Source organism: Talpa europaea, assembly GCF_964194135.1.
Source record: "Talpa europaea genome assembly, chromosome: 9".
NCBI lineage: Eukaryota > Metazoa > Chordata > Mammalia > Eulipotyphla > Talpidae > Talpa > Talpa europaea.
The window spans coordinates 69,591,027-69,604,532 of NC_140076.1; the positions used below are offsets into that span (position 1 = coordinate 69,591,027).

The window sequence follows — 13,506 nt, forward strand, 5'->3', positions numbered from 1 at the left end:
GAATATTCAAGTCTTTGCATGGGCCCATTTTCTTTTCTTGTGTAAATACCTAAGGGTAGAATGACTACATCCTATGGTAGGTGTATGTTTAACTTCAAAGAAACCTCCAAATTGTTTTTCAAAGTGTTTTTACCATTTTGCAGTCCCATTAGTACTATACCTATTGCACATCGCTCATGTGTTTATTTGCCATCTTCTTTAATGAAGTATCTCCAGATTTTTCAAAAATTTTGATTAGATTGTTTATATATTGTTGAGTTTCAAAAAAGAGTTCTTTATATATCATCTGGAGGGCCTCCATGGTGGTTCAGGTGGCTGAGCAGTGCTGTGAAGCTGTCCACAGCCTCTGCAGTGCCGGTTCAATCCCTGCCAGCCGCAGAGCAACCCACATGGCGTGGCAGAGCTCTCCTGTCTTGCCCACTGCTCCCCTCAGCAGTGTATTTCAGTCAGCCTGCCTGTTCTGTTTGCCACTCTGTCTCTGGTGAATCCTCTCACCCTCCCACACATCTGGCCTGTACCCCGGTTCTTGCGTAAATAAATAAAACTTATTTATATATATATCTCATCTGGATACAAATACAAGTCATTTATTATACATATGCTTTTCAAATTATTGTTCCATTTTGTGTGACTTTTTTTTCATTTTCTTTTAAGGAGCAGAAGTTTTTAATTTTCATGAAGTTTGTTACATCAGTTTGATCTTTTTTCATGGACTTTGTTTTGGTGTCATATCTAAGAAACCTTTGTTAAGCCAGTATCACAAAGAATTTGTTGTGAAAAATTACTGGTTTGGGTTTCACATTAGGCCTATGTTTATTTTGAATGACGGATGTGAGGTAAAGAGTTTACTCATTCTTAGGATAGGAAATTTTATCCTAGATTTAGTAAAAATGAATAGAGTAAGGAGAATAAAGGAGTCATTTCTTAAAAATGTGACTAACCATATTTTCCTACCATAATCTAGGTTACTCTAGTTTAATGTTGGGTGCCAATTATTCAGAATTAGGCAGTAGTTTACTTCTTCCCACATATGTATTTTAAATTTTTTCTTAAAATTGTTATCAGCTTGATACAGGGCAGCCAGGGGCATTAAAACTTGCCAAGGACACTGCCTAAATAGTTTACCAGCCACTGGTTATAAGCTGGGTGATTTCACAGTTTGTAGATGAGGTAGGTTATTTTCATGAGCTCCTATTTTCAGCACATGCCAGAGTGTCTGTCTCTTCAGGTCTGTCTATCTTTGAAGTTTGGATTCTTTCCCTTACATTGTATTGCGTCTCAGAGAAGGGAAGATTTTATTTTCCCAAATTAAACTTTTTTATTACAGAAATCCCCAGACATGCAAAAGAAGAAAGAACGGTGTAGAGTGTCCGTATATTCATCATTTAGCCTCAGTATTAGCTTTGCTTCATTTTGCTTGTGTATTTCAAAATGTTTTTGTTCCAAAAGATGCAGCTTCTAAAAATATATATTCAAAGAGTAGCAAAATTAGTGTCATCTACTTCTCCAGGCCATTTTCTGATTTTCCTGTTTGTTTTAAAAATTGTTTTATAATATTTTAAATCAAGATTAAAATAAGCTTTCTGAATTGTAGTTCTTGATAAGTCTTTCAAGATGATTTTAATCTACACTACCACCTTCCTCAACCTATTTTTATTTTTTTTTTAAGATTTATTTATTTATACAAGAACCAGGGTACAGGCCAGATGTGCAGGAGGGTGAGAGGATTCACCAGAGACAGAGCGGGGACCAGAACAGGCAGACTGACAAAATACATTGCTGAGGGGAGCAGTGGGAGAGATGGGAGAGGTCTGCTGCGCCATGTGGGACCCTCGCTGGCTGGCCAGCCGGGATCAAACTGGTGCTGCAGAGGCTGCGAACAGCTTCACAGCTCTGTGCTCAATCACCTGCGCCACCAGGGGAGGCCCCCTATTTTTTTTTAATGTCATTTATTTTGTTGAGACAATGGTTATTTGTCCTGCTAAATTGTCCTCATTGTAAATTTGCTTGATTGAATCCTTTAACTTGTTTTTCTATCCTTCATGATTCCTAGAAATTTGTTATATCTAGAGACTGGATTAATGTCAGGTTATTTTCTTTTGACAAGAATACTTTGTAGGTTTGTGTACTTCTCAATGCATCAGCAAACTTGTGTTATCATAGTTTCCCACTTAATAGTGATATTATAATTGTTTAATGGGTTCATGTCGTCAGCCTGATCAACCTATTAAGCAGTTCCTTTCTGTGATACTGTGACTTATAAGAAATATATATTTGGTCTTTGTTCATTTCTGACAGAACTCTTAAACCCTTAAAATTTACTGAGTGATGAGAGTAATAGAGATGTCCTTTGTTTGTGTTTTGTTATGTTAATGAAGCAACTTTTGGATCTGCCACAACCCCTGAGAATGGGGCCTGGTTGCCTGGAAAATCAAACCTTTGATTAGGGGGTTGTAACTTTCAGTACCTCATTGCCCCACCTCAACTTCCCAGGAGGGAAAAGAGCTTTGTAGTTGAACTAACTACTTGTGGTCTATAATTTAATCAGCCATGTGAGGAGGCTTCCATAAAAACTCAAAAGGGTGGGGTTCAGAGAGCTTCTTAGTAATTGAATACATGGATGGATATTCAGGGAAAACGGCATGCCCAGAGGGCATGGACTCCTCATGCTCTTCTCTCATATCTTGTCTTGTGTACTTCTTCCATCTGGCTCTTACATAGTTACATGCTTTTACAATAAACTGGTGATCTACTGAGTAAAATGGTTCTCTTGAGTTCTGTGAGATATTCTAGCCTATCAGTCAAACTCAGGGAGGGGATTATGGGAATCTCTGAAGTGTAGTCAGTGGGTTAGAACACCTGGAATTTTGACTGGTGTCTGAGGTGGGGTGGGTGAGGGGGAAGCAGTTGTGTAGGACAGGGCCCCTAACCTGTGGATCCGATGCTTTCTCCAGGGTAGATAGTGTCAGAATTGTAGAACACCCAGCTGGTGTTGAAAGAGTTGATTTATGGTTTGGGAAAAATAGCACCACCTCCAAGTTGGTTCCAGAATTGTGTACTCTCCTTTTACTTAATGGTGAACATTTGTGAGTTCTTAAATTGGTATAAATTTGTAACCTTCTCTCTGTTTCCCAGGAATCCATACCTGTTTTGTATGTAAGCAGAGTGGGGAAAATGTAAAAAGGTGCCTTTTGCCCTTGTGTGGAAAGTTTTACCATGAAGAATGTGTCCAGAAGTACCCACCTACTGTCATGCAGAACAAGGGTTTCCGGTGTTCCCTCCACATTTGTATAACCTGTCATGCTGCTAATCCAGCCAGCGTTTCTGCATCTAAAGGTATGGTTTTTTCTTGGGGACCAGTCTCACTGTAGAATTTCAATTTCACTGGCAATAGGTGTTTACAGATGCGATATAATTGTGTGTCTCCTCAAGGCCTCTCTGACTGTTATCAGCATGTATGTGAGAGAGGAGAGTAGTTGACAAGTTCAGCAGTCATCATTGTTTTTATGGAGTATAGAATTGTGTGACAGTTTTAAAATTCTTCTGTCTTCTGCTATACGTTTTCCTTGCCTTACTCTATTAGAGGAACAAAGTTTATTCTTCTCTTGTGGGCTCTTACATCTGTGGTTGTCAGATGTGATATCATTTGGACATGCTCGTAGGGAAGAATTTAGTTTTTTGTCTTAGAGTTGGTTTTTTAAAACTCCTATCCTGAAAACTTCTGATTCATGACTAGGTTGAAAGTTCGAGTTTCTAAACTTTCTATGTACGTAAGTAAACTCAAAATTTAAAATCTGTTCTCATTGGGAAAATAGTTTCTTTCTGTTCAATAATAGTGTATCTCTCACTGATTTACCTAAAAGCCAAATATTATGTCTGTATTGTTAAATGCTTGTGTGGGAAAGAACCTCCAGTTCTACCCACAGGTATTGAGAAAGAAAAAATTAGTAGTACTGACTTTTCTTTTATGACTTTTCTTTTAATCAGACTTTTGTAAAATGATTTTTGGGCCCTATATATCTCATTAATCTAAGTACAGTAATTTAATTTCCTTATTCAAAATTACAGTTTAACCATCAGCTACTTTCCCCTTTTCAGTTATTGTTTGGCTGTTTTGGTAATGATTTTAAGTTGTCAGAGTATGTTTAAGGATGTTTTGCTCTGTACGAGGTTCATTTACCTGAAAGGCTTTTAGCATCATGGAGGAACAGGAAGCCAAAGGTACCTGTATGCATTAGCGTTCCTCCCAGTTGGCCCTTTTTTCTGATAGTACATGCACATGCACATGCCATTCTGCAATTGTGTCTGACTTTGCTAGGGGTCAGGGTTATGATTTTAAATAGGACATTTCTTTGTAAGGCTTACAGTTGTGCCTTCCTACAGTGGTGACATACCACACAGCTCTTACCTCTGCTTTTCATAGCTTGGATGGGAGAATTATGTGATAAGTACCATAAGTGAATTGGGGGTTTAAGATCCCTGGTCCTAGTAGTGCTGCCTTCTATTTGTGACATTTTCTCAGTATGAGAAAATGAATAACTCCCTTTTTTTTTTTTAACATTTAATCTGTTTTTCTTTTGTTCCTTCCCGGCTTTCTTGCCTCATATGTTTAGGTCGTCTGATGCGCTGTGTCCGCTGCCCTGTGGCGTACCATGCCAATGACTTTTGCTTGGCTGCTGGGTCGAAGATCCTTGCGTCTAATAGTATCATCTGCCCTAATCACTTTACCCCTAGGAGGGGCTGCCGAAACCATGAACATGTTAATGTTAGCTGGTGTTTTGTATGCTCCGAAGGTAAGACATGACTTCTTGGTATATGAATAGTCAAAAAAGAGATTAAATGCAGTAAAAGGAGTTTTTTTCAGATTGCTGGTAGAAGTAATTTTAGGAAATGATGTAATTTTAGGAAATTAATACATAAGAGTAGAACTTCCCCTCAATAGGGAGGGCTTTTATTTTTGTCGGTTTAAATAATGATTTGATTTTTATTAAAAAAAATAAATGAAGCATTAAGAAAAAGAGAAAAAAAGCAAAATCATGCTTGGGAAATGGGCAAATGTAGTCAAAGTCAAAAAATAAATGTATATTCCAGTCATGTAGATGAAAAAGTTTTGGGGGATGTAATGTGTAGTATTGCGATTAGTTCACAATACTGTATTGTATATTTTAAAGTTGCTAAGATACTAGATCTTTCAAAAAGTTCTCATCACACAAAAAAATTTATGACTGAGATGTTGGATGTGTTACTTAAACCTTATATATCAAGTCATTTTATCACACAACTTTAAACTGACACAATATTGTATGTCACTTGTATCTCAATAAAGATGGGGGGAGAAACTGGAGGTTAAGAAATAAATAACAAACTCAAAATCGCCCCATCAAATTAGAACATTGCTTAATATTAAAGTGAGGGGCCTCCTTGGTGGCACAGTGGTTAAGTCTCAGTGCTATCAGGCTATCCTGCCAGCCACTGCGGCATGAGTTTGATCCCTGGCCAGGGAACTAACCCTCATGGTGTAGCTGACCTCTTCTGTCTCACCCACTGCTCCCTTCAGCAGTATATTTCAGTAGATCTACCTGTTCTGCTCCCCACTGTGTCTCTGGTGATCCTCTCACCCCCCACGCCTCTGGCCTGCACCCCAGTTCTCGTATGCATGAATAGACGTAAAACAATATTGAAGTGATATTATTGTAGACATCTGTGCATATAAATAGGAAAGATAGATACCAGGATAGAAACTATTCTGTAAGATGGTATTCTTGTATAATTGTGGTACTTTATAACCCATTTTATTTGAATTTAAGGGGGAAAAGCACAAGGAAAGTGAAAGGACTTACGAACTTCTGTTAAATATTTCTGAATTGTAAAGAATATTAGTTCCTAAAAAGTCTTCTAAACTGGGGCCTCCTCTGGTGAGCTGGGCTGCGAGGCTGTCCGCAGCCTCTGTAGCACCGGTTCAATCCCCGGCCACCGGCGAGGGTCCAAAAAAAAAAAAAAAGTCTTCTAAACTGGAAGAAAAATAGATTCATATTTTTTTTTCTTTGAACTTAAAACATACTTCTTTTGAGCAGAGACTCTTGCCATTTTCTTTCTTCTTTCCTCCCATTTCTCATAGCCTGATTTTTGCTGTTAAGTGGAGGATATAGTACACATTAATTGCCAGTCCATTTACTATGGGAAATTAGTTCTGAATTCCTTATTTCAATTTTTGTCATTTGACTGAACTTCTGAGAAGTACCAATATGTGCTATAATTCTCCGCTTTAGGTTATTTGTCATTCACCTCTGCTCGAGGTACATGTTGGCTTCCTACAAATGTTTAGGCTACATGTTCTTATTCTAATGCTAATACCATTATGGATATTGCTCCACTATATTCAGGACTATGCTGTTTTTGGTTTTAGATATATTAGTGTTGTGATCATCCTATATGAAATTTTATGTTACTGTACATTCTTTTCGTTCTAATAATATTTGCTCATTATAAAACTGTCTTGCAGTAAACACTGTTGCCTATTTATTGTACCACCTATCTGTTACAAAGAAAATAAAGTGTGGTATTTATAGCATTTAAATCTAACAGTCTCTCATTCTACTTTTAGAATGAAAATAGGTATCTGAGATGCTGAACTTCAGGCTCCAATAACTTTCTGTTTCTTGAACATGGGAAGGTGAAACAGTTTCAACATTAGACTGTTTTTGATTCTAGGTTGGGATAAAATGAGATAGTTTGAAGAGAGATGCCTGAATGATGGCAGTCCTTACTTGTGGGATCGGTTGGATGCTGAAAAACTGTCTATTAGTAAATCCTCATTAATAGCTCATTCCCAAGGAAACATAGTAGCTATAGCATCAACTCTCAATGTCTAGTCCATGAAACCCTAGGAAGGGAGCAGGACAATGGGAGACCCTTTTAGGGTCTTTACCGAGACTGTTTTTCTTTTCATAATAATACCAATAATGTCACTTCCATTTTTATTTTGTTGACACATGCACTAATGCCACAAAACCAATTGTTAGAAAAACTGATGGCACCTCAGCACAAATCACTGTGAGGGCTCCACTGTATCACCTAATACTTGAAATTTCACATAAGAATACCCTTTTTTAAAGATTAAACACATGCAGTTTGCAGCAACATGGATGGAGCTAGATGGGATCGTGCTCAGCGAAATAAGTCAGAAAAAAAAAGAAAAATACTGGATGGTCTCACTCATAACAGGAATTCAGAAAACCTAAATAAGGGACCACGAAAAAGACTAATTAATACAAAGTAAAAATCAAAATCAACAAGCAACTATAAACCAGAGACATACTACGGGGGCGGGGGGTGCGGGGAGAGGAAGGATTAGGGTCAAAATACGGGGGGGGTGTGCAATTGTATGGGGAACATAACCAAAATGAAAATGCATACATGGTGCAAAAATGAAAAATGATGTAAGAATTATATGAAATAAAATATTAAAAAATGAATAAATAAAAATGGGAAAAATCCAAAGGGGAGGGGAAAAAAAGAATACCCTTTTATAAAAAAGGTCCTTAATAAACTATTAATTTTATTTTTAATTTAAAATCTTTTTTTTTATTTATGCATACAAGAGCTGGGGTGCAAGCCGGAGGTGTGGGGTGGGGGTGAGAGGATTCACCAGAGACAGAGTGGGGAGCAGAACAGGCAGATCTACTGAAATACACTGCTGAGGGGAGCAGCGGGCGAGTCAGGAGAGGTCTGCTGCGCCATGTGGGTAGCTCCCTGGCCAGGGATTGAACTCGTGCTGCAGTGGCTGTGGATAGCTTCATAGGTTGTGTCTTAACACGTTGCGCCACCAGGGAGGCCCTAAATTAAAATCTTGATCTTCAAGTGAACGTTGCTTTAATATTATGTGTAATGCAAGGGGGTTCTGCTGCATACTGATGGTTATCTTAAGTTAATGTGCTTATGAAATTGCAATCTGAACAGGAATTACCTTGTTCATGGAACACCATTTATAGTTGTAAGAATTGCTGACAAACTATGACTCTTCATACTTGGATATTTGGCAGACATTTTCTTGAAAATGGATAAAAGTGAGAATGTAAATTCAAAGAAAGCACCTGACAAATTGTTGCCAATGATAAAATTTGGAACACCTTAGTGAAAATGAGAATTTTGGAAAATTGCTACCTACTACACTGAGCTTAGCACCTTCCTAGTATTTACTGATAAAATCATGGTGGTTTAATAAATGTGACATTTAAATATTGTAAAATGAAATAGGTCAGTGATTGAAAGATCCACATGACTTAACACATTTTTCATATGACCAGTGCATATGTATGTGTTAACTTTCAAACTTCAAGGTAGATTAATGAATTTTAATGTGATCCTACAGGGTTATTGATTTAGTTTCATATTTGACCTTGCAATTAAAGTCTACCCAGTGGAGTTTCAGTGTATAGTATTAAAGAGAGAAAATACATAGTTATTGAACAAGGTACTAAAATACTCCTTTTCCCACTATTTGTGAGAAATCATGGATTCTTTCATGTATATCAACTAAGCAACATACTGCAACAAGTTAAAAATATCTGCAAAAATATAAACCACTGTGCTTACTAAAAATATTTTATTTTGGAAAAGTTGTTCATGAAAGTGTTATATTAAAATGATAGCTGTATTACTGCCATTTAAACACAGATTAATATTTTTTCAATTTCTTAGTTTGATTTGTTTGGCAAATTTGTATATTTTTAACCTATTACATACAGAAGCTGGTGGAGGGAGGGGTGTCCCTCTGCTGCAGTCTGAGTTTGATCCCCATCCAGGGAGGTGACCCATATGGCACAGCAGACCTCTTCTGTCTTAACCGCTACTCCTGTCTCACCTGCTGTTCCACTTAGCAGTGTATTTCAGTGTATCTGCCTGTTCTGCTCCACACTCTCTGGTGAATCCTCTCTCACCCCGCCCCCACCCCTCTGGAGTATACCCCAGTTTTTCTATGCATAAATACATAAAAGTAAATTTTTTTTTAAAAAAAATCTCTTTGGGACTTTACCATATTTTTCAAGAGTATAAAGTGATCCTGAAGCTCAAAAACCTGAGAAGATCTAATCCTACTATTTTAAGATTACCTTACTGTGAGAGGATATGGAAAGAATAGAGTCTTATATTTTCACCTATGTACTTATTTATTATTTTATTTATTTATTTATTTATTTGTTTATTTAATATAAGCACTGGGTACAGTCAGAAGCGCGGGAGGGTGAGAGAATTCACCAGAGCCAGAGCGGGGAGCAGAGCAGGCAGACTGACGAAGTACACTGCTGAGGGGAGCAGTGGGCGGCAGGAGAGGTCTGCACTCCATGTGGGACCCTCCTCCAGTGGCCGGGGAGCAGCCGGGGATCGAACTGGCACTGCAGAGGCTGCGGGCAGCTGTGCAACCCAGCGCTCAACCGCTGCACCACCGGGGAGGCCCCTTATTTATTAATAATATGGTAAATTTCTAATTTGAAAGCAATCAGTTCAGAGGATTCAACTATATGTTAAAATTTTTTTGTTCTTCCTAATGTCAGGAAGACATTATTATTTATTTTGTTTATTATTGTGTTTTCTTTTGATGGTTCAGATAGTTTTCCCTCATGTGTCTTCCTCCCTCTTGCCTATACATTACTGCCACCAGACAGGCTCTCCTGTTTCCCTCCCTTTTATCTATCCAGTCTAATCCTGTTGGTTTTTCTCCCTCTCAGATTCTCCCTTAGCTCATAGCCTGTTATGTCCTTCCCTGTAAGACTGAGGTACTTGCCACTGTTTTCTCTTAACTCTGTTTGGCCTGTCTTCATTGGGAATTTTTTTACCCCAATTATTTTTTCAGGCTAAAATCCTTCTTTGAGAGGATTTCTGTCATTAGTTAAAATATGTGCTATTTTTACTCTGGTCATTGTATGTCTTTGATGGTCTATTCAGTGTATTGTTTTTATGTGAAGAGGAAGAAATGTATACGTGTGTACATATAGATGACTTTCAGAGGTTTACTTGTGCTTGCGTTGCCCTAATTTTGCCAGTAAGATCTCATGTTTGCTTGCTGTAACTGTAACCCTCAGGCACTGATGTGGTTCAGAATATTGGAGAGGGAAAGGAATACTATTGTAGAAAAGTCTTTCCAAGTAACTGATTAAATTACTAAACCCTTGACTGGGAGATAAATAATTGGTAAGCAGTGCATCAAAAGCTGCTTCAGCTGGGTTCTTCTGTGAAGCTTTGTGATTCTGAGTGCCAGATTTTTTTGATTCCCATAGGAGGCAGCCTTCTGTGCTGTGATTCTTGCCCTGCTGCTTTTCATCGTGAATGCCTGAACATTGATATCCCTGAAGGAAACTGGTATTGCAATGACTGTAAGGCAGGCAAAAAGCCACATTACAGGGAAATTGTGTGGGTAAAAGTTGGACGATACAGGTAAGTGATCATGAAGGAATTTGGTACTCATTTTCTTTACAGTCTCTGTTTCTTAAACAGTGCTTACTAGCTTTTTAAAAAATTGTATTCCTGATGAGGCAAGGTTCTCCTGTATCTCCATTTAATTTTCTATTATAGAAGAAAAAAACTTCTGTTTTATGATATATGAATAATACATGTTTTCTGTAGAAAATTCATTAATGAAAATAAGGCCATAATCTCACAAACAAGGAAAATAACAACATTTTGGCATATTTACTTGCAAATACACCAGTACATATACCCTCAAAATAATTGGCCTTTTAAGTTTGTACCCAGGTTTGTGTCTTGCATTTTCTTTTTTTTTTTCCATGATCTGTGATTGTTTTAATTATCTTAAGCCTTATGGTCACATGACTTACACATTTGTGCTGATGGTACATCTATGTTAATGAGCTGGCAAAAGCACCATTACCAATCACACATATATGGTAGTGCTGTAAGTATATCTACCTTTGAATAGCTGTTTAAGAGACAATCCTGAACTGTATCTTAGTAAAGAATTCTACAAGTCTACTATCTCTTGTCAAGCATGAGTTTTAAAAGTATTTGAAATCCCCATACAATTGCAATTGTATGGGGAATATAAAAATAAAATTTATTAATTAAAAAAAAAAGTATTTGAACATATAGATTACCTATGTGAGAAGCATTTTCTTTTTTTTTTAATATTATTAAACTAAAATGCCTTTCATTAAATAAAAGGCAACATTTTAGGTACAGGAAATTTTAATCAAACGGGCATCTTAAGACCAAAAAGATAAAATGGGCACTGCCAGCTTATCTTCTGCCCTTGTCTTTACTAGGCTAATAACACAACTTGAAACACAAATGAGTCTTGGTCTGTATGTGAGAAGCAAAGGAAATTTCTCAGTATTTAAATATATTAATATAACCAGTTATATAAAATCTAAATATAAAACCAATTTCTTACAGATTTGGAGATGGCATTCACCATCTCAGTTAAAAGTCACTAATCAAGTACAATTAGATCTTAGAAAGGGAAACAATCACTGTACTTGACGAACCGTAACTGCTATCAAAATTCAAAACACCACATCTTATTCATTTAACCACAAGTCAATCTTATTTAAATCAGGACTGTCAAACAAAAAAAATTCTATCAGCCATTCATGATCTGAATTCTGGTGTATGAACTCAATTTAAATATGGTACACACAAAAAAGTCATGTGTAAAGGCCAGGACTGGACACAGAGCAGGTTTTCTGATCCCATTCAGACCGGGTAAAGAGGAGTCAGAGTCCTCAGTGGTTTTGCAGGTCCTTTATTGGGGTTCACCAGGCATATGGCAGGCAGGGGTGGTGGCTGGGGGGCTGGGAGGTTGGCAGGCCTCCCTGCCCCCAGCAAGTCTTCACTCTATCTGGACTATCTGGCGTTCGTTCTGCTGCTTCTCGGCTTCTGCTTCGGTTTCTACTGCTGCTCTGCTCTGCTGCTGCTGCTGCTGCTGCTGCTGCTGGCGTCCCCGTGACGCCGCCCTTAAAAGCACAGTCTTAACTCAGCTGAATCCCATCTACCTATGCCCACACCCTATTCCAGGTGCCCGCCATCAGGCATGCATTCAGGACAAGGATCCATCATCTATCTTGATGGCGGAAGGGCAGAAAAGCCTGACATTTTCTTTACCCTACATCATGAGACATTTTTCCTTTATAATAAATAAGGCAGTGCCAACTATTACTCAGTAGTAGCTTTCTTGAGATAAGCTATCAACTCTGCCCTTTCTGACTACTTCTTAATGCCAGCGAAGATCATTTTTGTTCCAGGGATGTACTTCTTGGGATTCTCCAAATACTCCATCAGTGTGTCCTCTTTCCAGGTGATGCCTTTGTTCTTGTTGACATCTGTGTAAGAAAATCCAGGGGCCTGACCTGTCTTTCGCCCAAAGAGACCATGGAGATTTGGCCCAGTTTTGTGCTTGCCTCCCTTTTCCACAGGATGGCACTGGGCACACTTTTGAACAAAAATCTTCTTGCCCTTCTCAATGTCACTCATTTTTAAATCGCTTTTGTCGCGGGCGACACGAAGGTTAGAGCTCCCAAGCCGGACATCCCGCTCCTTAAGTCCAAGGACACGCCGGTCCGCGACTATGTACCGGTGTTGGTGCAACCGAACTCGCTCCGCTTGCATTTTCTTTTTAAAATTATTTTTATTGAACTTGGAGCGTACAAAAGAATATCACAACATGTGTGGTTTTATTTTGAAAAATAGCAAAAAGAACAAGTGGTATATATACCTCCTAATAAAAAAATAGAGCATTACTCATACATTTGAGGCTTCCTTCATGCCCATATCTGAACTCACCCCATAGGTCACTGTTGTATTATATTTGTTTTCTTACCCTTTGTCATGTGTGTTTTAGATCTTTATCTTAAGGAATTTCTGTTGCTGTATTTTCCTGCAAGTTACTTTTTCATTCACTCTCATATTCCTGAGATTGACTATGGTTAGCTAAATGATGAAGTGCATTCACATTCTGCTTTAATAGCCAAGGCCAAACTGTATTCCTTTCTGCACCTTTTTTTTTTTTTTTTTTTGCAGGGGGTTAATGGTAGTGGTTTCTTGGTGTCATTATTCTGTATGTCTAACAGTTACTAAAATTGACTTTTTTAAAGGCCAAATAGTATTTCATTGTACAGGCATACTTCAGAGATATTGAAGGTTAGATTCCAGGCCACTACAATAAAGCAAATATTGTGATAAATCAACTCACACCAATTTTTTTGGTTTCCCAATACAAACAAAAGTTATGTTTATGCTGTGTTATGGTCTATTTAAAGTATGCAATTGCATTATTTCTAATAAAGCATTATACAGACGTTAATTAAATGTGACACAGAGACACAAAGTGAGCACATGCTGTTGGGAAGATGACACTGGTAGACCTCCTCATTGGAGAGTTGCTACAAGCACAACAAAGCAAAACATGCAAAATGAGGTATGCCTGTGTAGTGTACCAGTTATTTATATAATTTCCCTTAATGTTGGGCTTTTAGATTGTTTCCAAGGTTTCATTCT

General features: G+C 37.9%; 2 protein-coding genes across 5 annotated transcripts in view; one reads left to right on the forward strand and one right to left on the reverse strand.

Annotated features, from left to right (window-relative positions):
* Window positions 1-13,506, forward strand: part of NSD1 (nuclear receptor binding SET domain protein 1) — a gene marked incomplete at both ends in the record, with an annotated part of 143,349 nt that overhangs the window by 110,291 nt on the left and 19,552 nt on the right. For all 4 annotated transcript variants that reach the window (XM_084244170.1, XM_084244171.1, XM_084244172.1 and 1 more), the window contains 3 exons: window positions 3,136-3,336; window positions 4,614-4,793; window positions 10,275-10,431. In XM_084244170.1, coding sequence (XP_084100296.1) covers window positions 3,136-3,336; window positions 4,614-4,793; window positions 10,275-10,431 — 538 coding nt within the window. The remainder of the gene's footprint in view (window positions 1-3,135; window positions 3,337-4,613; window positions 4,794-10,274; window positions 10,432-13,506) is intronic.
* LOC311177946 (cytochrome c-like) lies at window positions 12,217-12,483 on the reverse strand (the record flags this gene model as incomplete). Its single annotated transcript, XM_084244225.1, has 1 exon — window positions 12,217-12,483. The coding sequence occupies one exon, from the start codon at window positions 12,481-12,483 to the stop codon at window positions 12,217-12,219; it is 267 nt and encodes an 88-aa protein (XP_084100351.1).